Here is a 26,324-nt window from a genome sequence, read left to right on the forward strand (position 1 = left end):
AATTTTCAAAAATAATAAAAAATATTTAATTTGGACTAAAACAAAAAAGTAATAAATTAGCTATTAAATTTTTTAAAAATTATTTATATAAAAAAATATATCACATTTATCAAATTATATATATATATATATATATAACAAGCTCTTAAAATTTTTATAAATAAAAAAATAATTAATTTATATTCGTATAATATATAAAATAATTACTATATTATTATTATATTATAAATTAAAATTTACTAATTTAATTTTTTTATTTTTAATATAAGCATTAAAAATAAATAAATTTTTTATAATTAAATATAGTGTAACAAAATATATAATATTAATTAATTTTTTAAAAAAATTATTTCTAATGTTTATATTAAAAATAAAAATAAAATTTAAATTAATGAATTTTAATTTATATAATATAATAATAATATAATAATTGTTTTATATATTATACGAATATAAATTAATTATTTTTTTATTTTTAAAAATTTTTTAGAGCTTGTTTTATATATATATATATATATATATATATATATATATATATATATATATATATATATATATTTTGATGAATGTGATATATTTTTTTTACAAATAATTTAAAAAAATTAATAGTTAATCTATTATTAGTTTAAATTAAATATTTTTTATTGTTTTTGGAAAGAAAATCTTTTAAAAAATTTAATAATATATGAAAATACTGGATAAATTATAAAAAATAAATTAAAACACAACATGAAAATATCTTTAGCAAAAGATAAAATAGACGTATTTATACGAGTGATCACCATTTTAAATACCTTTAGTGAAGCAAGGGAAAAAAAAAAACAAGGGTTTAACCTTCGAATCATAAAATTCAGCACAAAGAAAAGTCCATGACTCTATGCCAATTCTCAAATAACTGACTGTTTAGACACTCAAATTTTGTTAAAAATTTCATGTTCATCAATTCAGTTTTGTTATTCGTCCAAGGTAAGGTAGTTTCGTGTCCTTTAACTTGTAGAGAGAATTTTCTAAAGTTATTAGCATCCACTAGCAGCAAACACCTGAGAATTTCTCGATTGATATAAATGTCGTGTCAAATTACACGTACTATGGTCAAACAACTACTAGTCTTCCAATTAATTATTAACACCATATCACTACAAATTTGACTTTCATATAAAAGAAAAGAACCTTCGCCGAAACTCAAACAATTATAAAACAAAGAATATAGAAATATATTTCTAGCTTCTAGCTAGCCAGCTAGCTAAGATAGTCACACACAAACATGGCTCAGAAACTCTCAGAATTTCTTATCATATTCTTCATAATATGCCCATTATTCTTATTATTTCTTGCTTCTGCACAAAATGATTATCCAATTACATCACAATCTGATTGTGTTTCAACCTGTGGATCTATCGAAATTCCTTACCCCTTTGGAATGAAGGATCCAAAATGCTATGCCGATAAGTGGTTCGAAATCGAATGCAGAAACCAGAAACCTTACCTTAAGCTCATAAACCTTGAGGTCACAGGCATATATGCTTCGAGTAGCATGGTAGAGATCATGAACCCAGTTTTCCGATGGAAGTGCAAAGATGACAAAGATTCAAAGCCATTCGTCAACCTCACAGGAACACCTTTTTCGTATTCCAACGATCAAAACAAGTTCACGGCCATAGGTTGCAACAAGATCGCATTTTTGGTGTCTAACGGCTTAGAAGTCAGCGGTTGTGTCACCCTTTGCGACCAACACGACAATGAAGAGGTTAACTTCAATAATCTCTCCCTAATATTTTCACAATATTTTCGTATTATTTACAAATAAAAAATGTTTCGAGCCATAGTTTAATTTGGCAATCATAACTAGTGCTAACTTGTTTTTTTTTTAATTCATTAATTATAGTTAAAATAAATGTATAATATTATTAAATATAATAAGTGTGTAATTATATAGATATTATACACGTAAAATTATTGATCTTAAATTAAGCAAAAAATTTTAAATTATATTTTCTCAAATATTACTCTTATTATATTTAATATTAGGATTATGAAAAAAACTAATTATTTTAAAAATTTGTTAGAGATATAAGTATTATTGTGTCTTGTCCTTCTAGCAAAAGATTTTGAGATTAGAAAAATAATTTTATGATTTGAATATATAGTATTAGAGTTTTTATGATTTAAAAGATTATATAATTTGATTTTTGTTGACTCAAAAAAAATTTTTAGTATATGACAAAAAAAAAAAAAAGAAAAGACTTTAATAAAGAACATGTCAGAAATATAACTATTTACATGTATGTGGGTTTGAATTTTTTTGAAGAAGCGATTTGATGATTATATATGTAATAATATTTGTATTTATATAACATAGGTTAACAGCAACGTTGCTTATGGACAAGGAACCGATGGGTGCTTAGGCAGGTTCTGCTGTGAGACATCACTGCCTCTGTACCTTTCAGAATTCAACGTGACACTTGAAAGCATGAACAATAGAAGTTCAAGCGATGAATGCGTTCATGCGTTGATTGGGACAGATTATTGGTACGAAATTTATGATGGTACTAGTACTGAGTATAGAAGCCTTGGTGACTTAAGGGGTTTGAACTATGTTCGTGCCATGCTTGATTGGGTGATTCTCAACAACACCGTGAAACTACCTTCGGATTCAAACTGCACCCATGTTGTTGGTTATTCTTCTTCTAGTTCTTCTGCTCGCAGATGTGAGTGCTACTCAGACTCTTTTGGCAATCCATATGTTACTGGAGGTTGCATTGGTATGAATTCTTTCCACTACTTTATTTATTGTTACGTTCAGTATTTAATCTCTTAATTCCTTTCTAATCAGAATATGGGTGGGTTTATTATCACTTATTTGAGGAGTGTTTGTATACTTCTTGAAAGTTCATGTACTTATTATATATAATTTTTACTTTTGAAAATTAGATGTTTTAAAGCACAGGTGAAACTTTTTTTTTAAATTTTAAAAGTCCAACATAATTTTATATTATATTTTAAAAATATATTAATTTATTAGTCATTTGAGATTCAAAAACAACTTTATTAAATATAATTATTATAATTTTCAAAAATAACTCAAGAAAGATGAATAACTTTTAGAGAACCACAAACAATACGCTTAAATAAATAATTTACTCATATAATTTGTTCTTATTTTGTTGATATGATCTTTGTTTTCAATATTAGAAAGATAATACGTATATTCTGGTTACGAGCACATGATTTATACAATTAAAACTACTTTAAACAAACGAAAGGAAAAGTCTAGGGAGCCAGCAGTTTTATTGAATTTTGGCCAGCATGTAATCAGCAGAGGAAGGTGAGCCATTGGATGAAATCTCACACCAATCTCACACCATCAAATCATCATTGATGGCTAATTGATGACTAACAATCACAAAAATTGCTGACCCCTAGTATTGCTCCAAACGAAATATATAGTTTTAAACATTTTGTTAATGTATTTTTTATATAAATTTAATAGTTTCTTATTACACTTATTAACGAAGCACACAAGTATAAATTTTTAAATTAAATATCCTCAAAATACTTTTTCTGCCAAATTTTATGTATATAATCATGCAATGTGCTATTCCATGATCATTATAATATTTATCTAAAATTTTACATATAACAATAATGATATACATAATCATTAAATCCTAAAGTTGAATGACATGATAAAATAAACTCGAATCCAATGCAAATTATTTTTTTATAATATGGAACATTCAAATTTTACCGTCAAAATTGAACTAGATATGGCTTTGTTATGTTGACTATGGACCAAATCAAAGGGGACTTTATGGATATGGCTTGGCCAATCAATTATATGTTGAACATGAGTTAGGACCGCTGATTTATTTTCGTTTTTTTTATTAACTTTTTCTTCAATAACATTCGTGTTTATAATTGTCGTGTGACTTTGATTAGTAGGCGTTCACTGGTATTTGTCCAAATGTCATCATATTATATACCTTCACATGGAAAACAATAATGGTTATATTTTTTAACATTAAAAAACTAATGTCTATTTATTTATTTTTATATGTTTGTAATACCCAAGTGCTTATTCTTTCAGCCGTCGTGGTGATTTTGAAATCTACTGTGTTTTGGGTGCTAGCTAGCTAGGTTTTTACTTACTTTACGTAACAAATGAAAATGGCAACACTTCTTAGGCAAATTCTAGATGAAATTGCATTGCGGGGAAATAATGGTTCATAAGTGCTTTAAAAATACTTTAGATATCAAGTGATGTGGGAAGTTATTAAAAACTAAATTTTTTAATGTGTTTGTCATTAAAAAAAAATAGATTTTTTTTTTTGTGTTGGGTACTAATTTTAAATTTTTAATCAATGTTTTCATTAAAAAAAAAGGCTTCAATGTTCTTTGTCCTTCATGTTTCAGATTTTGACTCATCCAATAAGAACAGTCGAGCAAAGTGGGTTATAATAGGTATGTAAGACTCATCTCCATATATTTGTGTAACACATTTTCATTTTCATGTGAATAACATAATTATTTGAAACATTTTTTTTAGTTGAGACTCACTTTGATATTTGAGATTGACGAATTGCATTGATTTGGTCCCTAATTTTTTAATTGTTATAATTTAGTCCCGCAAATTTAAAAAGATGCATTAATATAGTTTCTCTTTAACGCTGTTAGTTTGATAGCTCAAGTCTTGCCATGTTAGACATTAAAATGTCGTTGTACACGTTTTAGCATTAAAAGAGCACTAAATAATGTCATTTCAAGGTTTGAAAAATACTAAAAGAGAGGAGTATAACGTTTTAGTATTGTTCAAACCATCAAACGACGTCATTTAGTGTCTTCTTTAGTGCCAAAATACATACAATATCATTTTAATATTTCTAACGTGACAACTAACAAGACTTGAGCTACGTCACTAACAGTATTGAGTTATGGCGACGAAAGATACACGAAAGACTATATTGATGTACTTTTTGAATCTAAGAGACCAAATTATAACAATTGAAAAGTCGATGGACCAAATTAGTACAACTCGCCAATCTCAGGACCAAAGTGGGCTTAACTCCATTTTTCTTTGACTAGAACTAATTTATTATTTATTTGCAATTATTGGAACAAACTAACTATTTAACTTATTTATTGTTTTATTATGTCAAAAATGTATAGGAGTATCCGCAAGCCTGGGATCTATCATTCTACTTCTCGGTCTGTGGTTTATGTACATTGTTGTAAGGAGAAGAATTTTAAAGAAACGGAAAGAGAAATTCTTCAAACAAAATGGTGGATTGTTGTTGCAACAAAGATTATCCACCGGAGAAGTGAGTGTTGAACAAGCTAAAGTGTTCAGCTTAAGGGAGTTAGAGAAGGCCACTGACAACTTCAATCTCAACAGAGTTCTTGGAAAGGGAGGTCAAGGTACTGTTTACAAGGGCATGTTAGTAAATGGCGAAATTGTTGCGGTTAAGAGGTTCAAGGTTCAAGGAAAGGTTGAAGAATTCATCAACGAATTCGTGATTCTTTCACAAATTAACCATAGAAATGTGGTGAAGCTGTTAGGGTGTTGTTTGGAGACAGAAATTCCTCTGCTCGTTTATGAATTCATTCCTAATGGTAATCTTTTTGAATACTTGCATGATCAAAACGAAGAGTTACCAGTGACATGGGACATGCGTTTAAGGATTTCAATTGAAGTTGCTGGAGCTTTGTTTTACTTGCACTCAATTGCATATCAGCCAATTTATCATAGAGATGTGAAATCAACCAATATACTTTTAGATGGAAAGTACAGAGCAAAATTGGCAGATTTTGGTGCATCTAGAATAATTTCTACAGAAGCCACTCATCTCACTACGGTAGTTCAAGGTACTTTTGGATATTTAGATCCGGAATATTTTCATACTAGTCAATTTACGGAAAAGAGTGATGTTTATAGTTTTGGAGTAGTTCTGGTTGAACTTTTGACGGGCGAAAAGCCGATATCATCGATAAGAGAAGAGGATGCCAAGAGTTTGGCATCTTATTTTGTTGGTTCTATGGAGCAAGATTGTTTGTTTGAGATTGTTGACAAGAGAGTGATGAAAGAAGGGGAGCAAGAACAGATCATTGGGGTTGCTAATCTTGCATATAGGTGCTTGGAGTTGAATGGGAGAAAAAGGCCTACTATGAAAGAAGTCACATTGGAGTTAGAAAGGATTCGGAATTTGGATAGAAAGGTTGATGATCTTGTTGTTGTTGTTGATTCACAAGAGCAATACCGCCATGAAGAGATTGAGTTTGTTGGAACTGAAATGCCATGGACAGGGGATTCTGAATTAGATACATTGCCAAGCATAGGAAACAATACAACCTCCTCGGAAATTAGGCCTATCCATGCAAAATATAATTGATACAAGCTCCTAGGAAATTAGGAACAATACAATCACTACAACAATATAGATTATTTTTTAGGGTTATAATGTGTAAAAGAAAATTAAAATTTATCAAAAAAACAAATTTTGACACTATTTTAACTATGAAAATATGTTAATAAAAGTTTTGTCAAAAATAGTATTTTTAACATATAAGTGATTGTGAAAAAAATTTAAATCTTATTTTGATAAATATTGGCTGTCAAAAATAATTTGTTAGAAAATTTTGAGAACATATTTTTTGTGATACTTATTAATTGTCAAAAATACTATTTATTTTGACACTTATTGACTATAAAATATTCTTAACAAAAAATCTTAACAAAAAATGAGATGAGATCTTAAAACTAAAGAATAAATTGAGATTTTGAAGATAAAGAATGAGTAGTATAATCTTAAACTGAGAGCAGTGTGATATCAAAATTAACAAAGCCCAACGAAGAAGAAAAATCGTGGAGTAAATTGAAAACAAATGAGTGTCAAAATTGAGGAGTAATTTTCTACGGTCAAATTATTCATCAAAAAAACATAGAAAATTTGACATTTGTGATATTTGTCAAAAATATATATTAATTTTGACATTTAATTATGGTGTTAAAAAATAAAATGTTAAAAAAACTCTATTTTCTTGTAGTGAATTTTGGTCTTCCTGATTATATTTAAAGCTTCAGATGTGTAATTTTTGGTGAAACTTCTTTGTAATTAAACACAGGTTTCTTGATGAAGGGTCTTTGATAAGAAACTATTCAATGCTCTTTTTTGCTCTAGTTATATTATATATATATAGTAAAAGTATATCATTCCTATATCAGATTTTTTTTATTTCAACCAATAAACAAATTTATACATATATATGGGATTCAATTTTGTTCATGTAAATATTTGTTATATCTATAGAAAAATATATCTTCATTTTTTCGCTGCTTCAAATTTGTTCACCAAATTGAAGCATGCTTCCTCTACTTGTTGGTTACCAAGTTGGCCCTCTAAAAATTGCTATTTAATCAATATAATCCTCCAAATATGGGTGTTCTTTGAAGTTGGAAGCAGGTATATCTTGCAAGATTCAAGAATTAGAAAGCAATAAATGTAGCTCAATAAAATAGTAGTCATGGACAAGAACAAGTGAGGGTCCTGTTAATTAAATATCCTAAACTCTTATGCAGTCGTGAACACTTATTAATACCCATAACAGCCCATACATCAAACCACAAGTCTAAGAAGAAAAACCACATAACAATAACAATCTTTACCACTCATCTTGGACTTCAATAATGGACTTGTAGTTTGGCGTGTGGACCGTTAAGCCATAGGATTTGGCAATGTCATGATGGTGTGGCTATTCAGTAGCAAACCAAAGTAATTATATACAACCACCACCCACCACCCAGGGGCAGAGCTAGATAAAATATTGGAGGGGGGCAAAAAATATTTACACAATAAAATAAGACTAAAATAAAATTTTAAGGAGGGACTAAACTGAAATTTATATATAATTTACATGTAAAAAATTAAAATTAGGGGGGCCATTGCCCCCCTTTGCTTGTACCTAGCTCTGCCCCTGCCACCACCAACACCCACAACAACCTCGAGATAGTCTTCGACGATGTTGAAGCTAGGTTTTGGTTAGTGGAATGGTTCTGTTACTTTATATATGTACAAATTAAAAGGATTATGAACTTCCAATTAGAATTTGTACTAGCTGAAATATCCATGTAAACTTAGTCTATCACAAGAGTAACAGCAACGTGTAAAGGAGTGTGAGCATGCAGTCTTAGGGATGGCAATAATTTTCACTACAGATTATTTTTTAGAGTTATAATGTGTAAAAGAAAATTAAAATTTGTCAAAAAAACAAATTTTGACACTATTTTAACTATGAAAATATGTTAATAAAAGTTTTGTCAAAAATAGTATTTTTAACATATAAGCGATTGTGAAAAAAATTTAAATCTTTTTTTGATAAATATTGGCTGTCAAAAATAATTTGTTAGAAAATTTTGAGAACATATTTTCTGTGATACTTATTAATTGTCAAAAATACTATTTATTTTGACACTTATTGACTATAAAATATTCTCAACAAAAAATTTTAACAAAGAATGAGATGTGATCTTGAAACTAAAGAATAAATTGAGATTTTGAAGATAAAGAATGAGTAGTATATGTTGGTGGGTCCCCAAATATCAAGTGGGGCCCACACAACTTAAAAAAAAAAAAAACAAGAAGTGGCATATAGCCACGGGAAGAGAGAGAAGATGGATTCATTCATTTTTTTGAATGAAAGGAAAAACGAAGCCAGCTTCGGCGTCGAGAGAAGAAAGAAAATTGGGGGAAAAGGGCAAGTCAACCTTGATCACATTGACTTGGTAAACTTGCTCCATTTCTTATGAAATTTTAGTATGTTATTCCTGGTGTGGAGATGAACATTAGGATATAACTTATTTGTTGTATTGCCTTCTCTTTTGCCTGATTTGAGATACCCACTTTTGTGGAGGGTTTATGTTGATTCCACCAGCTTTGGTGATGTATTTTGTTGATTGTTGAGATGCCCTAGTGTCACTAGGAAGACTGTTTGTGTACCCATTATTCTGATAGTGGAAGATTTTTCTGGACTAGGTCCCGTGGGTTTTTTTGTCCCTCTTTTGGGGGTTTTCCCACGTTAAAATTCTGGTGTCTGCTTATTTAATTTTTGCCATTATATTTGCTGCTTGGAGTATCTTTGGTGTTGCCCATTTAATTGCACAAGTTGTGGGAAAATTATTTTTGGTGCTTCAGCTGTTAGACAGGTTCTTGGTTTAAACCTGTGTTGAGTTTTCCCAACAAAGTGGTATCCAGAGCTTTGGTTGTTTATTTCTGTGCTGATTAAATGGAGGAAAATACTCATGGACCGAATATGGTCAAACTGAATTCTCAAAATTATTCAATTTGGAAGACCCTCATGGAAGATATGCTGTATAGCAAGGATTTGTATGATCCTGTGGAGGGAGATAAATCCAAAGGTACTAAATCCGATGCTGAATGGAAGAAACTGAATCGGAAGGCAGTTGCTTTGATTAGGCAATGGCTTGATCTTAGTGTGTATCCACATGTTGACACCGAAACGAATGCTGAGAAGATGTGGAAGAAATTGAAGGAGTTATATGAGAGGAAGAATGTGCAAAACAAAGCATTCTTGATTAGGAAGCTTGTCAATATGAAGTATGTTGAAGGTAAATCAATGCCGGAGCACTTGAGTATTTTTCAAGAGACGGTGAACCAACTGACAAATAATGAAATCACTTTGAATGATGAGTTGCAAGCCTTGTTGTTGTTGAGCTCTTTGCCTGATAGTTGGGAAGTTCTGGTTGTGACACTGACTAACTCAGCTCCAAAAGGAAAGTTGACGTTAGCAGTGGTTAAAGAGAGTATGTTGAATGAAGAAGCCAGAAGAAGAGAGCGAGGTTTGACTAATGCCTCCTCCCAATCAGAAGCACTTGTTTCAGAGTCACGGGGGAGAAGTCAAAGTAGAAAAACTCACAGTTCTGATAGGTCAGAGAGTCGAAGCAAGTCAAGAGGAAAGTACAAGCCAAGAAAGGAGTTCATTTGTCACCATTGTGGCAAGCCAGGGCATATCAAGAGGTATTGCAGGTTCTTGAAAAGAGAACAATCAAGGGGAAGAAATGAAGACAAAGGTAAAGATAGTGATAAAGAAACTGCTGCTATTGTTTATGAAGATGTTCTTATCACATATGATGAAAATTATGTGAATCTTGTCTGTGATGATTCCACTTGGATTATGGACTCTGGTGCCTCATGTCATGTCACTCCGAGGCGTGAATTTTTCACTTCCTATACTGCTGGAAATTTTGGCAAGATCAAATTAGGAGATAAAGGAGTGTGTGATATCATTGGTATGGGTGATATGTGGCTTGAAACTAATATGGGATGCAAGTTGCAGTTGAAGAATGTTAGGCATGCGCCAGATATGCGGTTCAATCTCATTTCAGTGAAGGCATTGGATCAAGAGGGGTATTGCACTTCCTTTGGTAGTGGAAAATGCAAGATTACCAAAGGGGCTCTCATTGTTGCTAGAGAAGACAATAGTCTTACTACTCTCTACCGGTTGCAAGCAAAGTTGTGCAAAGAAGATGTGAATGTAGCTGATGATTCCTCTTCTGATTTGTGGCATATACGTCTTGGTCACTTGAGCGAGAAAGGACTAAGCGTCTTAGCCAAGAAGCACTCACTTCCTGTGAAAGGTACAACTTTAAATACTTGCACTCATTGTTTTGTTGGAAAGCATGCTAGAGTATCATTTCATAATTCTGGACCTCATAGGAGATCACATGTTCTAGATTTAGTTCACACTGATGTTTGCACTATGGATGCTAAGACACTAGGTGGTGCATCATATTTTGTTACTTTTATTGATGATTATTCTCGAAAAGTGTGGGCTTTTGTTTTGAAATCTAAAGACCAGGTGCTCGGTATCTTCAAACACTTTCATGCAAGTGTTGAAAGAGAAACAGGAAGGAAATTAAAATGTGTTCGAGCAGATAATGGTGGTGAATACAGGGGTCCATTTGAAGAATATTGTAAAGGACATGGGATCAAGCTTGAGAAGACGGTTCCTAAGACTCCTCAACATAATGGAGTTGCAGAGAGAATGAATCGCACTATCAATGATAGAGTCAGGTGTATGCTCTCTCATGCAAAGTTGCCTAAATCCTTTTGGGGTGAAGCAATGAGGACTGCAGTAGATTTGATCAATCTTTCTCCTTCAGTTCCACTTAATGGTGATGTTCCAGAGAAAGTTTGGAGAGGGAAAGATGTCTCCTATAGTCACTTGAGAGTGTTTGGCTGCAGGGCTTTTGTTCACATTCCAAGAGATGAAAGGTCTAAACTTGATGGGAAGTCAAAGCAGTGTATCTTCATGGGTTATGGTCATGAAGACTTTGGTTACAGATTATGGGATCCGGTGAGCAAGAAGATAATTAGAAGCCGAGATGTGATTTTTCTTGAAGACCAAACTATTGAAGATCTTGAGAAGACAGATAAGCCAACAGTAACTGTTAGACGTTCTGTTGATGATGAACTTGGTCCTTCCACTAGACCTCCTGTTGATGGGGGAGATGTACAAGTTGATAATGATGGTGATGATTTGCATGATGAACCTGCACCTCAACCTGAGGTGCCAGATGTTGAAGTTTCACCTGAACCACCAGTTGAGCCTGAATTGAGAAGATCTACTAGAGAGCGTCATCCTTCTCAAAAATACTCTCCTCATGAGTATGTGATGAACACTGAGACTGGGGAGCCAGAGAGCTACCAGGAAGCTATGTCCGATGAGCATAAGGAAGATTGGTTGAAGGCCATGCAAGAAGAAATGAAATCCTTGCATGAGAATCATACTTTTGAATTGGTGAAGTTGCCGAAGGGTAAGAGAGCATTCAAGAATAAATGGGTGTTCAAATTGAAAGCGGATGAAAGTGTCTCACGGCCAAGGTACAAAGCTCGATTGGTTGTGAAAGGCTTTGAGCAAAAGAAAGGTATTGATTTTGAGGAGATTTTCTCTCCAGTTGTGAAGATGTCCTCCATTCGAGTTGTGCTTGGATTGGCGGCTAGCTTGAATTTAGAGGTTGAGCAGCTTGATGTGAAGACTGCATTCCTTCACGGTGACATAGATAAAGAAATCTATATGGAGCAACCAGAGGGTTTCGAGGTTAAAGGAAAGGAGCACCTTGTATGCAAGTTGAAGAAGAGCTTATATGGGTTAAAGCAAGCGCCAAGGCAGTGGTACACAAAGTTTGATTCCTTCATGGAAAGTCATGGGTACAGTAAGACTTCTTCTGATCATTGTGTGTATGTTAAGAAATTCTCTGATGGTGATTTTATAATTCTCTTGCTTTATGTTGATGACATGTTGATTGTTGGTCATGACACTAAGAAGATTGAAAGTCTTAAGAAAGACTTGAACAAATCCTTTGCTATGAAGGATTTGGGTCCTGCAAAGAAAATCCTTGGCATGAGTATCACTCGTGACAGGAAGAATGGAAAACTGTGGTTGTCACAGCAGAAGTACATTGAGAAGGTTTTAGAGAGGTTTAGCATGAGTAATTCCAAACCTGTTAGTACTCCACTTGCTAGTCATTTCAAGCTGAGTTCGCAGCAATGTCCTACAAGTGAGAAAGAGAAAGCGGAAATGAAGAAGATTCCATATGCATCTGCAGTTGGCAGTTTGATGTATGCTATGGTTTGCACCAGGCCAGATATTGCTCATGCAGTTGGAGTTGTTAGTCGATTTCTCTCTAATCCTGGCAAGGAACACTGGCAAGCAGTGAAGTGGATTCTCAGATACCTTAATGGTACTTCCAGAGTTTGTTTGTGCTTTGGGAGTGGCCAACCTGTGTTGGATGGTTACACAGATGCAGATATGGCTGGGGATCTTGATTCAAGGAAGTCTACTTCTGGTTATATGATGACTTTTGCAGGGGGAGCTGTGTCATGGCAATCTCGACTTCAGAAATGTGTTGCTTTGTCTACTACAGAGGCAGAATACATTGCTGTTGTTGAAGCTTCTAAGGAACTCTTGTGGATGAAGAAATTCCTACAAGAGTTAGGCATCAATCAAGAGAAGTTTGTGTTATTTTGTGACAGTCAGAGTGCTATCCATCTCAGCAAGAATCCGACGTTTCATTCTAGATCGAAGCACATAGAGGTGAGGTATCATTGGATACGTCAAGCGCTTGAGATGAAGTCATATGCACTTGAGAAGATCCATACTGATGATAATGGTTCAGATATGATGACTAAGAGTTTACCTGCAGTGAAGTTTGATTCCTGCAAAGAGAAGGCGGGCTTGGTGGAGCAGCCTGTCCCCACTTGAATTGGTGAGGGGGAGATTTGTTGGTGGGTCCCCAAATATCAAGTGGGGCCCACACAACTTAAAAAAAAAAAAAACAAGAAGTGGCATATAGCCACGGGAAGAGAGAGAAGATGGATTCATTCATTTTTTTGAATGAAAGGAAAAACGAAGCCAGCTTCGGCGTCGAGAGAAGAAAGAAAATTGGGGGAAAAGGGCAAGTCAACCTTGATCACATTGACTTGGTAAACTTGCTCCATTTCTTATGAAATTTTAGTATGTTATTCCTGGTGTGGAGATGAACATTAGGATATAACTTATTTGTTGTATTGCCTTCTCTTTTGCCTGATTTGAGATACCCACTTTTGTGGAGGGTTTATGTTGATTCCACCAGCTTTGGTGATGTATTTTGTTGATTGTTGAGATGCCCTAGTGTCACTAGGAAGACTGTTTGTGTACCCATTATTCTGATAGTGGAAGATTTTTCTGGACTAGGTCCCGTGGGTTTTTTTGTCCCTCTTTTGGGGGTTTTCCCACGTTAAAATTCTGGTGTCTGCTTATTTAATTTTTGCCATTATATTTGCTGCTTGGAGTATCTTTGGTGTTGCCCATTTAATTGCACAAGTTGTGGGAAAATTATTTTTGGTGCTTCAGCTGTTAGACAGGTTCTTGGTTTAAACCTGTGTTGAGTTTTCCCAACAGTATAATCCTAAACTGAGAGCAGTGTGATGTCAAAATTAACAGAGCCCAAAGAAGAAAAAAATAGTAGAGTAAATTGAAAACAAATGAGTGTCAAAATTGAGGAGTAATTTTCTACGGTCAAATTTTTCGTCAAGAAAATATAGAAAATTTGACATTTATGATATTTGTCAAAAATATATATTAATTTTGACATTTAATTATGGTGTTAAAAAATAAAGTATCAAAATAACTCTATTTTCTTGTAGTATTTTAAAGATTTTGAAGAATAATTAAATAAATCAAAATTTTTATTTGCCCAGCATGTAAAATATTTCTACAAATATTTTAATTAGGCATGTAAATTTTCATGGTTAGTTTTACAAAAATACAACTTGTTTATACATCAATTTGGTTCTCTATATGTATTTATACTAGCACGCAATGCACGGACAAAACATTTCTATTGCTAAGATTTATCTTTTTAATCTACAACTCACAAAACATAAGACAAAAAAAGAATCACACAATTTTTTTTTCGTTAAATAAATATTGAAATGAGTATTTTTAAGTAGACTACTTTAATATGTAATAAATTTTTATTATAAAATTTATATAATTCTTCGTTCTTCTAACAAAATTTTTAATATATACTTTAAAAATGAAGTCTTTCATAAATTAAATAAAGTTGAAACTAATAACTTTCAAACAATAACTTTTATAAAATTTTCTAAAAGAACAAAAATTTATTCAGAGAAAAATGTCTAATTTATATTTTTTAATATTAAATTGGTTAAATTACCTTTTTTAAATAAATTTAAAATGTATTTAAAAAAAGTTAAATTATATTAAATACTACAAAAAATTTCATTTATCGGAGTGAAAAAAAGGTGAACTTCAACTAATTATGATCAATGTTACATTAATCTAATTAATACACAAATTGAAATATTATATATTTAATAAAAAAATTTACAATAAAAAATTATTTATTTTAACCAAATAAGTATCAACTATCAAAGAATAATTAAATTTTTTTTATAATATTTAAATAAAATTTATTCATAAATATTAATGTATTGTCAAATGATTATTAGATTTTTGAGAATTTTTTTATTTTTTATTACACAGCCATATAATAAAAGGCGTTCTTTTATATGCGCATTAACACGGCCAATATAAAAAGATAATTATTTTTACTGATTTGACATTATATAACTGAATAGATATGTAAAACTACTTTATACTGAAAGAAAATCCTACTTTATCACAAATTTAGTCCAATTTTTTCTCTTTAAAAGAGAACCACACTTTTTTACCTATTTTTTAAAGAACTTTTAGAATTTTCAACCCCAAAATAAAAAGTCTAAAACATACACCAAAATTCAGAACAGAATGGCAAGAGATGAATTTGGGTATTAATGTGAAATTGACAACTTTAACTTATTACATGTGAGGAAGAAAACTAATAAAACAAATATATATAAAATACCAAATACAAAATTGAAAGAGAATGAGAAGTTAAGTGAAGGTCATGCCCTCGTAACTTTCAGGTTCAATACATTCTAATTAGAAATCAATGGCTTCATTTGTATGGACAAAAAACGTTCATGAATTTCTACATACATTTGGCATAAATGCAATAATGACTAATGAGAATGAGTAATAGTAGTATAGAAGTATCTATATGCATGTATATGTCTGTATGTATTATTTTAATTTAGGGATAAGCATTGTTTTAGTTTCTAATGTTGAGGGTTAGAATCGAAACCATCTCCAACACAACTATTCGATTTAGAATCATCCATAACTTTTTTTTCGTATTAAAATTGTCCTTTTAATTTTTTCGGACAAAAATATCCTCACCACTACCAACACCTTTACCTCCTCCACCATCAGCACCAACACCAACACCAACACAAGCAGAAGCAAAAAGCAGAAAAAATCAACACCAACACCAACACTAACACCAACACAAATATAAGCAGAAAGCAGAAAAAATCAACACAAAAGATGCAAAAAGTTCAAGCACAAAACCAAAAAGCAGAAACAGAAGAGGCCAAAGCAGAAGAAGCAGAAGCAGAAACTCAAGCAGAAGTTCAAGTAAAAGCAAAAAGCAGAGGCAAAGCAAGGAGCAGAAGTCGAAGCAAGAAGAAGAAGCTGATGCAGAAGCCGACGGTAGCTCGGCGATGGTAAGAACCCAGCTCAGTCTCAGATTCCTCTCTTTCCTTCGCGCGCCGCCCTCCTCGCGTCGGACTCCCCTTCCTGGCGACGCACTCCATGGCGGCGTCAGAAGCATGCATGAACGGCGGGGACGTCTTCCTCTATTCGCGGTTCTGGTTGCGACGGCTATGGCAGCGGGCGATGGTGGAGACCCGCGGTGAAGGCGATGGCCTCTTCCCTTCCCCCTTTCGCGTTTCCTTCCCTCCTCGCCCCCACCCCAAAAACACGTTTCCTTTCCTCCCCCCTCCCCCAAAGGCCAAAACACATTCTTTTTTTAATTTTTTTAAAAATTTATAATTTTTTTATTAAAATAGGGGTACTTTCGGAATAAAATTAAAAATTTTATTAAAAAAAAAACGATTTTAATACGAAAAAAAAACCTTAAATATGATTCTAAATCGACAATTAAGTTGAAGACGGTTTCGATTCTAACTCTCAACGTTAGGGACCAAAACAATACTTATCCCTTTTAACTTAGGGACCAACTCAGTGTAAATGCCTTGTCTCTTTTTCTCTTTATTGCAACTCTTCTATTATTTCTAGCAATTGTAGATGATTTATCCATGATATTGTTTCATATAACTTTAATATTAAAAGAAGTAAATAGAAAAAACAAAAGAAATAAATAGAAGAAGTAAAGTGACTGCATAGTTTTATGTATACAACGTACAATGCAAACTACATTGATATTATGAAAGAAGTTGAAAAATAACTCGGTTGAAGATTTTTACACTTTTCAAGAATTTAATTTACTTTTTATCTTTATACTATCAAAGCTACTTTTTTCTTTATACTATTATAGCTACTCTAATATAGGATCAAAGAATGATAGTGATAGCTACTCTAAAGAGAAGGATGACATTCTTATAAGCTTTTGGTAGTGCCACAATTTGTATAAATAGGCGCGCTTCTATTTATATAACTGTGATACTATTATAGAATACTTGCTTCATATTACACAGATTAAATCTAAGCTCTGATACCACTCTGTCACAGTCCAAAATGAGCCAATGACTGGCGCTCAAGAAAAAGAGTTCCCTAGCAAGCCTAACAGTTTCGAATATAAGATAAATAAAAATATTACAAATAATTTTTGATAAATTTACACTTTCTATAATGAATGATTACATAATTGAACAAAAATAAATAAATAAATAAATATAGATGGATCCTGCCTGTGACATATGGAGCAGATGACGTCTAAGAACTCAACAAGGAATAGAACTCATTGCAGATCATTACTCCTCAATAGAAAAGCTCACATAATCAAATACTTATTCCTGAAAAATATTTTTTTAAAAAGGGGTAAGTTTTGCTACTCATTGACTAGACAATACATCTATAATTCACATGAGACCATCTAAACATTATTATGAAAATAATTTTAGTTAGAAAATAATAATTTATATGAATAAGTGAATCAATAAGGGAGCTCTCATACAGAAATCAAATTAAATAGTCCACACTTGGGCGGCTCCACCTCTAAGAGCAGCCTTTTTCTCTAGTGTTTCTATACGGAATAACAGATCCAACGTGTGGCCTACATGTTAGGCTAGCAACACCCCTGCTAGCTGAGATCTGAGCCAGATGCATCTAGGTTAACGTCATAACCGCCGTTAACTACAGTTTTCTAATACGAGCCTCCCAAACCAATTCAAAACATATAGTTTCAAATACAATAAATGCTTAATCTCTCAAATATATAAGGTATCGAATCAAATCAATCAGATAATACTTTCTTATCAAAAATCTTTTCAAATCATATTTTCTCAATCATAAAAACATATTTCATAATTTCAAAGTGAGTGCCAACAAATACTTTAATATTTCAAAAGTAAATACTCGAATAAAATCAATATTCTAAAATTATATAAAGCTTTATCAAACATATATATAGTCTCATGTAAAATTTCTAAAGTATGAATTTCATAAAAATAATTATTTAGCTATAATAAATCAATTATTCTAATCAAATCAAAGTTCTTCAATAATAGTTTTATAAATATAATTAAAAACTCATAATAGCATAAACCAAAAGCTTAACGGTTATAAATGTAAAGCCTACTCACAACTTGACCTCAAGGGACTGAAGAGACCAAACCCGAAGTACTAAACTAAAGGGTACGAAAGAGCCCAAAATTTGAATAGTGGAAGCGGCAGCCCGATAGGCAAGCAAAACAGCGAACAGGGGCACAACAGAACAAAAGCGACGACGGCTAAAGGCATAGCACGACGACAACATCAACAACTGTGGTAAAACAGTAGCGAAAACGGAAACAAAACAGAACAACCACTAGCCAGGCTAGAACGGTGGTGAAACTGAACTGACAGAAGTGTGAAACGCTTCCTACGACGTTTTCAAAGGGCAAGGATAATGGCGAAACCAGTGGAGGAAGAATGGAGGATGAGCATGGCCGGATAGGACAGCAGCTTTCCGACGAGTTCTCCTCCGGCAGCGACACAACAGCTCAGCGACGAGCTCCTTCAGTGATGACGGCAACCACCGCAACAGCCCCAACAGCGACGGCAGCATCACTGCTCTCTCTCTCTCTCTCTCTCTCTCTCTCTCTCTGCTCGATCTCTCTTTCCTCTGGTGTGCAACAGCGGCTTGGTGAGATCGGCGGTGATGCGGCAGAGTGTGGTGGCGGCGAAGCAACAGCAAGGCGGCAACGGCTAGGCAACGGAGACTTGGCAAGGCAGCGACGAGGCCCACCAGCGCCGCTGCATCTTCTCCCTTCTCTCTCTCTCGAATATCACTCTCTCAAATCTCCCTCTCTTCTCATGTCAACAGCGGCGGCAACGGTGGCAGTAACGCCCACCGCGCCGTCTCCCTCTTCTCTTTTCCCTTCACCGGTATCCCTTCTCCTCTGCTCTCCCCCCTTCCTTCTTCCCTTCTTCCTTTCTTTTTTTTTTCATTCCCAGCTACTGCTGTTAGGTGTGTGTTGCTGAAAAAGAAAGGGGGCTAGGGTTTTTTTGAGGTAAAAGGATGATTGTATGTTAATTAGGGTTAGAGTTTAGTAGGGATGGCAATACCACCCGAACCCGCGGGGTACCCACCCCGCCCCTACCCGCTCGGGGCGGGTTTTTAGCGGAGCGGGTTCTTGGGAGGGCCGGGACGGGGTCGGGTTTAAGTAATACCCGCCCCTACCCGCCCCGCTATATATATAATATATATTATTTTAATATATAATATGTATAATATATGTAAAATAATTAGTAAATGATTAATAATATTGTATCATATTTAAATTTTTACTTTAATTTATGTTATGTATGTGATGATGGTTATATAAATTTTAAAATTTAATTTAATTTATTGGATTTTAATAATTATAGGGGCGGATAGGGGCGGGGCGGGTTAGGGTTCAGCATTTTACTATCCGGGGTAGAAGCGGGGTGGGTTTTATGCGGGTTGGTATACGGCGGGACGGGGTTGGGTAGAGCAAAAATCAGTCTCTATCCGCCCCGTTGCCACCCCTAGAGTTTAATAAAAGAAATAAGAGTAGTGTAGGAATTTTGATAAAAGTAGAGGGTTGGATAGTAATAAAAGAATTCAAATGTAAAATATTTTTAAAACAAATCAGAACGTTACACCATCTAGTTTGTTTTCTGTTTCAAGCTTTCATTTTCAAAATCAAACCGATGCAACTTGCATCTCTATTATTCTCTAGTGCCTTTAATTTCATGATGGGTTGACTACTTGACTCTAGCGTCTTGAAGCATTATTATTTCGAAAAAATAAGATGTATAAGCTGATTTTATTTAATTGAATCAATTTAAGTGATCAAAAGTTATGTAATAATATATCAAAGACTACAAATCCAACAGACTGGTCAGAAAATGCAACCAACCACTTCAGATTTTCTTTCGAAGAAAAAGATAGAATAGCTTCAAAATTAATATATGCGGGTCTTCGTAGACTTTTCGCTAACAAGTAGCAGTAAGCTAGAGGATCCCAGTCTCCACGGGTCAAAGTCACATACATATTTATTTATTGAGCAATTAATAAAAATCAATGATGAAGAAAAAAGCTAATATAAAAAGTTTTCAATGTATATGTATTGTATATTTAATTAAAAAATATTAACGATAATCTTAACATCCTGTATGTTAACAAAACTTTAACTAAAATATCTACATGTTAACTAAGAATGTTACTAGTTGAATGGAATTAACACTATGCAAATCTTCCACAGTCCCATTTTAGGGGCATGTTTCTTTATTTTGAAGCAGGGGCAGGGGCCAAGGAATATCGTCCATAAATACTAAATAGTCCGAGACTAATTAACGAAACACAGAGAGGCACCTTTAAGCCACAATAATAATGGTTCTTCAATTTGGGTTTCATGTCATGTTAATAGTATCCGCTATACATACACTGGCATCTGCACAATACGAATACAAAAATAGTCGTACAGCGCAACCTGGCTGCAATTCCACATGTGGACGTGTTAGTATCCCTTTCCCATATGGAATGAACGAACCCAAATGCTATGCAGACCAGTGGTTCCAAATAGAGTGCAGAAACCACACACCTTACCTGAAATCTATAGGAGTGGAGGTGTCGTCAATTGATGTATCAGAAGGCACGATTGTAATCAAGAATCCAATTCACCGTTGGAAATGCAAACACAACAACGCTACTACTACTCAGAAGCAAGTTGTTGACCTGAGAGGAAGCCCCTTCGTGTATTCGCAGGAAAACAACGTGTTTGTATCAGTTGGATGCAATGGAATCTCTTTCTTGGTTTTCAATGGGACGCAAGTTAGCAGCTGCGTTTCGATTTGCAACGGCGACAAGGACGACGTCGACAGGATCATTCATATCGGCAATTGCAACGGCGAATACTGCTGCGTGACCTCCTTGCCTTCGTATCTCTCGGAATTCAACGTGACAACGGAGAGTTTCGGGATCAACAATAGTAATCATCGTCATGCGAGTGCGAGTAGTGATGACGAGTGCAGCTATGCGGCGATTATGATAAAACAGTATAGTTCTGGTTACTATACCGGTTACAGTTGGGCTGAAGATCTGACTCTTTTAGAGACCGTTCCGGCGTTGTTAGAATGGGAGATTCGTAACTCATCAGTAAGGCTCCCTGGAACCTGCAAGAGCAGCAATGTTACACTTACATCATCTTCGAAGAACTCAGCTCGGAGATGTCACTGCGAACAAGGATTCATTGGCAATCCCTACATTCCAGGAGGCTGCAGCCACTTCAACCCCAACGTCGGTATGTAGTTCCTTTCTCAGCTATCGTCAATATTTTGCAAATTAAAAAAAAATTGAAAATTGAGTAAACTTCGTCTGAAGTAAATAAGGTAAGAAGAGTTAGAAAATAATTTAGTTAAATGTATTAAATTATTTATTAATTTTTTAATTATTAAATTTATATAAAATTAATTATATTTAAATTTTTATTATGAAAAAATTAATTATATTTAAATTTTTATTATGAAAAATTTAAAATAAATAAAATAATTTAAAAAAAAATTACCTAATACATATATATCTTATAAAGCAACTTATTTTTAAGTAAAATAAAAATGAGAAATCAAATGAATTTATATATACAATAAATATGAATAAATAAGTATTATTTCAAGTAACAAATAAATTAAATACAAAGATATTTTAGAAAAACTAACAATATTAGTAATTAAAAGAGAGTGTCATTAGTCATTTGAGCAGACAGACAAAGTGACAACATATTCACTTTCCTATGAATTTTTCAAGATTATAGTTTTTTTTGGTGACTAAATAGAAAAGAAAGAAAAAAAAAAAGACAAAACCAAATTAATTGGCTAGGGTCAATTCAAATTTATAGTTTGCTTAGACACTAATATTTTTCTTTTTTTTTCTAAAAATCCACATCATGCATAAATATGTGTTAATCTTGTTACTTTTTTCTCTATGTATTTTTAGGGGTGAATGCGGATCGGATCGGATCGGATATGGCCAAAATTTCGATTCAATCCGCACTAAAATCATCGGATCAGATCCCATATTCATAGTTTTTAAGTTTGGATTCGATCCAATCCGCACATCTGCGGATCAGATCGGATCGGATCGGATATATCCGCAAAACACAAAAATATTTTTAAAAGTTTTATTTTTATTAAAAAAATAATAAAATTCATTTTTTCTATTATTTTAAATATGTTTACTCTTAAAATGATATTAAACATATTTTTTTAAATAATAAATTAAAATAATACAACATATATGATAATTATTAGTTGAAATAAAATATAAAAAAATATTTACTTATTTATTTTTTTATTTTTGTGGATACGCAAATATACAGATAGCTATACAAAATCTGCAATCCGATTCGATTAGTGTGCGGATCCAATCTAATGATAATCTTAGGAATTAAATCCATATCCATAATTTTTAAATCGAATTTGAATAAATAGCATGAATGGATCCCATCTATAAACAGTAACACCCTATATATTTTACTACTTTTACTAACACCACCGTGTTTGGAAAGTATATGTTGTTATACTCAAATTTGTCTATTTTTTTTTTTTGGGGGGGTTCTTGTGCTCTTGTTATTATCGGGTGCTACTTTGGATTTATGTTGTTTCTATGTTTTTCTAATTATTTATATGCTATTAATTTAAGAAAAAAAAGCATATTGTTGCGAAATAAAAAAGTTTCTTTTTGGGGGGTTGATGACTTTTTCTGGGCCTTTTTATCAAATGTTTTTATTAGGAAACGAATATATATCCCATAACACAAGCACCCACACACACTAAAATCTGGCTAGGTAGTTTGATTTTTGAGGAATGCTAGGTGATTATCGAAATTTATTGTCTTTTATTATTAATTAGTTATTAATATTTAAAAATATAAAATAAAATATATTATTAAATTATTAAATTAAAAAAATTAAATTAATAATTAAAAATAATAATAAAAATAATAAATTCTGATTACTTCTAAAATTTTTCTTAATTTTCTAGAAGGCCCACGCATTGTAAATAAGTTCCAGCTCGAGTACATGAAAATCACTAAATTTCGTTTTGTTCCATATTACTTTTTTATAGTTTAAGTTTCGCTCAGTAAATGTATTTAATTTGCGTTAGTTACAGATGATAATCAGGATGGAGACCACTACGGCAACGAAGAAATTAACAGCAGCCGATCAAAATGGGCTATAGTAGGTACGTTTATATATATATATATATATATATATAAACAGACGAATAATGTTTATAATTAATTACTTCATTAGAACTATTATTGTTGATTTGGCCTAAAAGAATATTATATTCTCTTAAAGTGCATAAAAAATTAATATACTAACAAATCAGGCTTTAAAGTAGCGGTTAGTAGCAAATTTTTTTGTTTGGTTAATATATACTAGCATTAGCAGTAAGTTAAAAAAAATTAGCAATCTTAGAGACCAGCAACTTTTGTGATTAGTAGTTATCAAATAGTCATTAATGATGATCTAATGGTGTGAGATTGGTGTGAGATTTCATCCAATGACTCACCTTTCTCTACTGATTACATGCTGGCCAAAATTCAATAAAATTGCTGGCCCCTAGACTTTTCCTAAAAAAATTCCTCTGTTTCTAAACAAACAACAATGTTTAAAATTTATTAGATTTTAAACAAGTGTTCGTTTGTAATTTTTGTTCTAGTAATAATTTTAGAAAAATATTAGGTGACTGACTTTTTTTTTCTTGTCTTCGGTTTGAATTAATATTAGTCAACTTTATATTTTCTTACATCGAAAGTATTGGTTCCTAATATTTTCTATAATCTTATTAAATGAAAGAGAGAATAAATAAAAAAAGAAAATGAGTATAAAAAATATTAAAATGTTTCCAAACATTTTACTTAATAACGGAAAAATTATATTTATCTTTTAAAGAAATAGAAAATTAACTTTTAGTTGTTTAACTTGTCAATTTTAGAATTTAAATTTATAATTTAAGATTTATAGTTGAAGGTCATAATTTAGAATATAAAATTTACGATAAATAAAATTTTTTTAGTTGTCTAACATCACTCTTATCTTTAACTTAAAATTTAACCATTTAAATTTATTCTTTAGACTTTATTTGTGAACCATTCGTGTAACTTGATATTCTCAAACTTGCACTTGCACTTACACATATATTAATTTTTCAAAAGTGCTATTTGCACACTAAAATTAGTTATTATGTATTTATATATAAATATATGTGTAGGTTAATTTATTTTTAATGTGTATTCTATTTTAGTAGTTAATTTTAATAACTGATTTTGGTGTAAAATTAACATGATTATTAATTTTTTAATATATATATTATTAATATCTTAAATATTAATGAAACAAATTTGTTAGGTGTTTTCTCGAGTGTTGGATCTATCATTTTACTCATGGGTTCATGGAGGGTATATAAGGTTATAAAGAGAAGAATAGTAAAGAACCGCAAAGAAAATAACTTCAAAAAGAATGGAGGTGTGCTGTTAGAACAAAGGATATCTTCAGGGGAAGTTAATGTTAACAAAGTTAAACACTTTACCTTAAAGGAGCTAGAGAAGGCCACGGATAACTTCAACATGAACAGAGTCCTCGGTAAGGGAGGACAAGGTACCGTCTACAAAGGAATGCTTGTAGATGGAAACATTGTTGCTGTCAAAAAGTTCAGGGTCCAAGGGAACGTGGAGGAATTTATCAATGAATTTGTCATCCTTTCACAAATTAACCATAGAAATGTGGTTAAGTTGTTAGGATGTTGTTTGGAGAAGGAAATTCCTTTGCTTGTTTATGAGTTCATTCCCAATGGCAATCTTTATGAATATTTGCATGGCCAAAATGAGGACTTGCCAATGACTTGGGATATGCGTTTGAGAATTGCATCTGAGATTGCAGGAGCTTTGTTTTACTTACATTCAGCTGCCTCTCAACCAATTTATCACAGAGACGTGAAGTCAACAAATATTTTGTTGGATGGAAAGTACAGAGCAAAAGTAGCTGACTTTGGAACTTCTAGAATGATCTCTATTGAAGATACTCATCTCACCACTGTAGTTCAAGGAACTTTTGGATATCTGGATCCTGAATACTTTCATACTAGTCAATTGACAGAAAAGAGTGATGTTTACAGTTTTGGAGTCGTTCTTCTTGAACTATTAACAGGACAAAAACCGTTATCCTCCTTAGGATCTAACGAAGCGAAAAGTTTGGCTTCCTATTTTGTTATTTCTGTTGAGGAAGATCGCTTGTTTGACATTATTGATGATAGGGTGACAAATGAAGGAGACAAAGAACACATAATTGCTGTTGCCAATCTTGCATATAGATGCTTAGAGCTCAATGGGAAAAGAAGGCCAACTATGAAAGAAGTCGCAAGAGAACTGGATGAGATCTGGAAATTGGAGAGGAAGTCTAATAATGCACTACAAAATCATCATGAAGAAATTGAGTATCCTGCAATTGAATATCACCATCCATGGTTTGCAGATTCTGCTCCCGATATATGTCCAAGCAATATAACACTCACCTCAGAGTCAGATGTTATGCATATTCTTACCGAATAATTGGTAAATTTTCTTAAACTGCTTGGTCATATTTATGTAAAATAAGTCATTATGGTTGGAGATATGGACTCCAAAACACTAACTGTATTTTTGTGTAATTTTGGTGGAGGAACTCGGTCAGTCTTTTAATCTTCTTACTTAGGAACTTGTAAGCTTTGCATTAGATGAAAAAAAATACAGTTGTTTATTTATTTACTTATTCAGTTGTATGTGTTTCAAGTAAAATAAATTTCTGCATAATGCCTTTTGGCTGAATCAACCTCGAACTGGAATTGAGCTGTTAAAATAATATTATATTCATTTATTTTATTAATAATTATAAACAATTGATATTGGATTTGGTGTAATAGCCAAATTTTCTCAATAGCACCATTTATAGAAGTGGCCCACTCTCTGAAACTTAGACAATAAATTGAGAGGGCCTGTATATAAATGAGATGATAATTCAAACTTCAAAGAGCGAGCGTGTTGATCAAATTAACAACCCATAATCCAATAACAAATCATTCTCAAACCCATTCGCCGTAACACAACTTTTTGCAACATTGACCACTTCTCTAAAGCCTCGAAGACCGGGTGTGGCACGTAACAAATTTAAAGATAAATTTTTTATTAATTAAAAACATAA

General features: G+C 32.6%; 2 protein-coding genes across 3 annotated transcripts; both read left to right on the forward strand.

Moving 5' to 3' along the window:
- Positions 1-1,221: 1,221 nt before the first annotated feature.
- LOC112796206 (wall-associated receptor kinase-like 10) lies at positions 1,222-6,556 on the forward strand. Its single transcript, XM_025838560.2, has 4 exons — positions 1,222-1,747; positions 2,360-2,762; positions 4,414-4,461; positions 5,167-6,556. The coding sequence occupies exons 1-4, from the start codon at positions 1,265-1,267 to the stop codon at positions 6,384-6,386; spliced, it is 2,154 nt and encodes a 717-aa protein (XP_025694345.1). The 5' UTR covers positions 1,222-1,264; the 3' UTR covers positions 6,387-6,556.
- Positions 6,557-20,176: 13,620 nt separating this feature from the next.
- Positions 20,177-25,892, forward strand: LOC112794626 (wall-associated receptor kinase-like 22). Of its 2 annotated transcripts, none has more exons than XM_072235049.1 (3): positions 20,177-21,386; positions 23,254-23,325; positions 24,498-25,892. In XM_072235049.1, the coding sequence occupies exons 1-3, from the start codon at positions 20,477-20,479 to the stop codon at positions 25,694-25,696; spliced, it is 2,181 nt and encodes a 726-aa protein (XP_072091150.1). In that variant the 5' UTR covers positions 20,177-20,476; the 3' UTR covers positions 25,697-25,892. The 2 variants fall into 2 exon arrangements, with proteins under 2 accessions (XP_072091150.1, XP_072091149.1); XM_072235048.1 differs by having other exon boundaries at positions 20,330-21,386; positions 23,248-23,325.
- The last annotated feature ends 432 nt before the right edge of the window (positions 25,893-26,324 follow it).

The sequence above is a fragment of the Arachis hypogaea genome, chromosome 4 (genome assembly GCF_003086295.3).
Source record: "Arachis hypogaea cultivar Tifrunner chromosome 4, arahy.Tifrunner.gnm2.J5K5, whole genome shotgun sequence".
In the NCBI taxonomy this organism is placed as follows: Eukaryota; Viridiplantae; Streptophyta; class Magnoliopsida; order Fabales; family Fabaceae; genus Arachis; species Arachis hypogaea.

Coding starts and splice junctions, on each gene's coding strand:
- LOC112796206 (XM_025838560.2), top strand. CDS start 1,265: ATGGCTCAGAAACTCTCAGAATTTCTTATCATATTCTTCATAATATGC. Junction 1,748..2,359: donor ACCAACACGACAATGAAGAG/GTTAACTTCAAT, acceptor TATATAACATAG/GTTAACAGCAACGTTGCTTA. Junction 2,763..4,413: donor TGTTACTGGAGGTTGCATTG/GTATGAATTCTT, acceptor TTCATGTTTCAG/ATTTTGACTCATCCAATAAG.
- LOC112794626 (XM_072235048.1), top strand. CDS start 20,477: ATGGTTCTTCAATTTGGGTTTCATGTCATGTTAATAGTATCCGCTATA. Junction 21,387..23,247: donor CCACTTCAACCCCAACGTCG/GTATGTAGTTCC, acceptor AATTTGCGTTAG/TTACAGATGATAATCAGGAT. Junction 23,326..24,497: donor ATCAAAATGGGCTATAGTAG/GTACGTTTATAT, acceptor CAAATTTGTTAG/GTGTTTTCTCGAGTGTTGGA.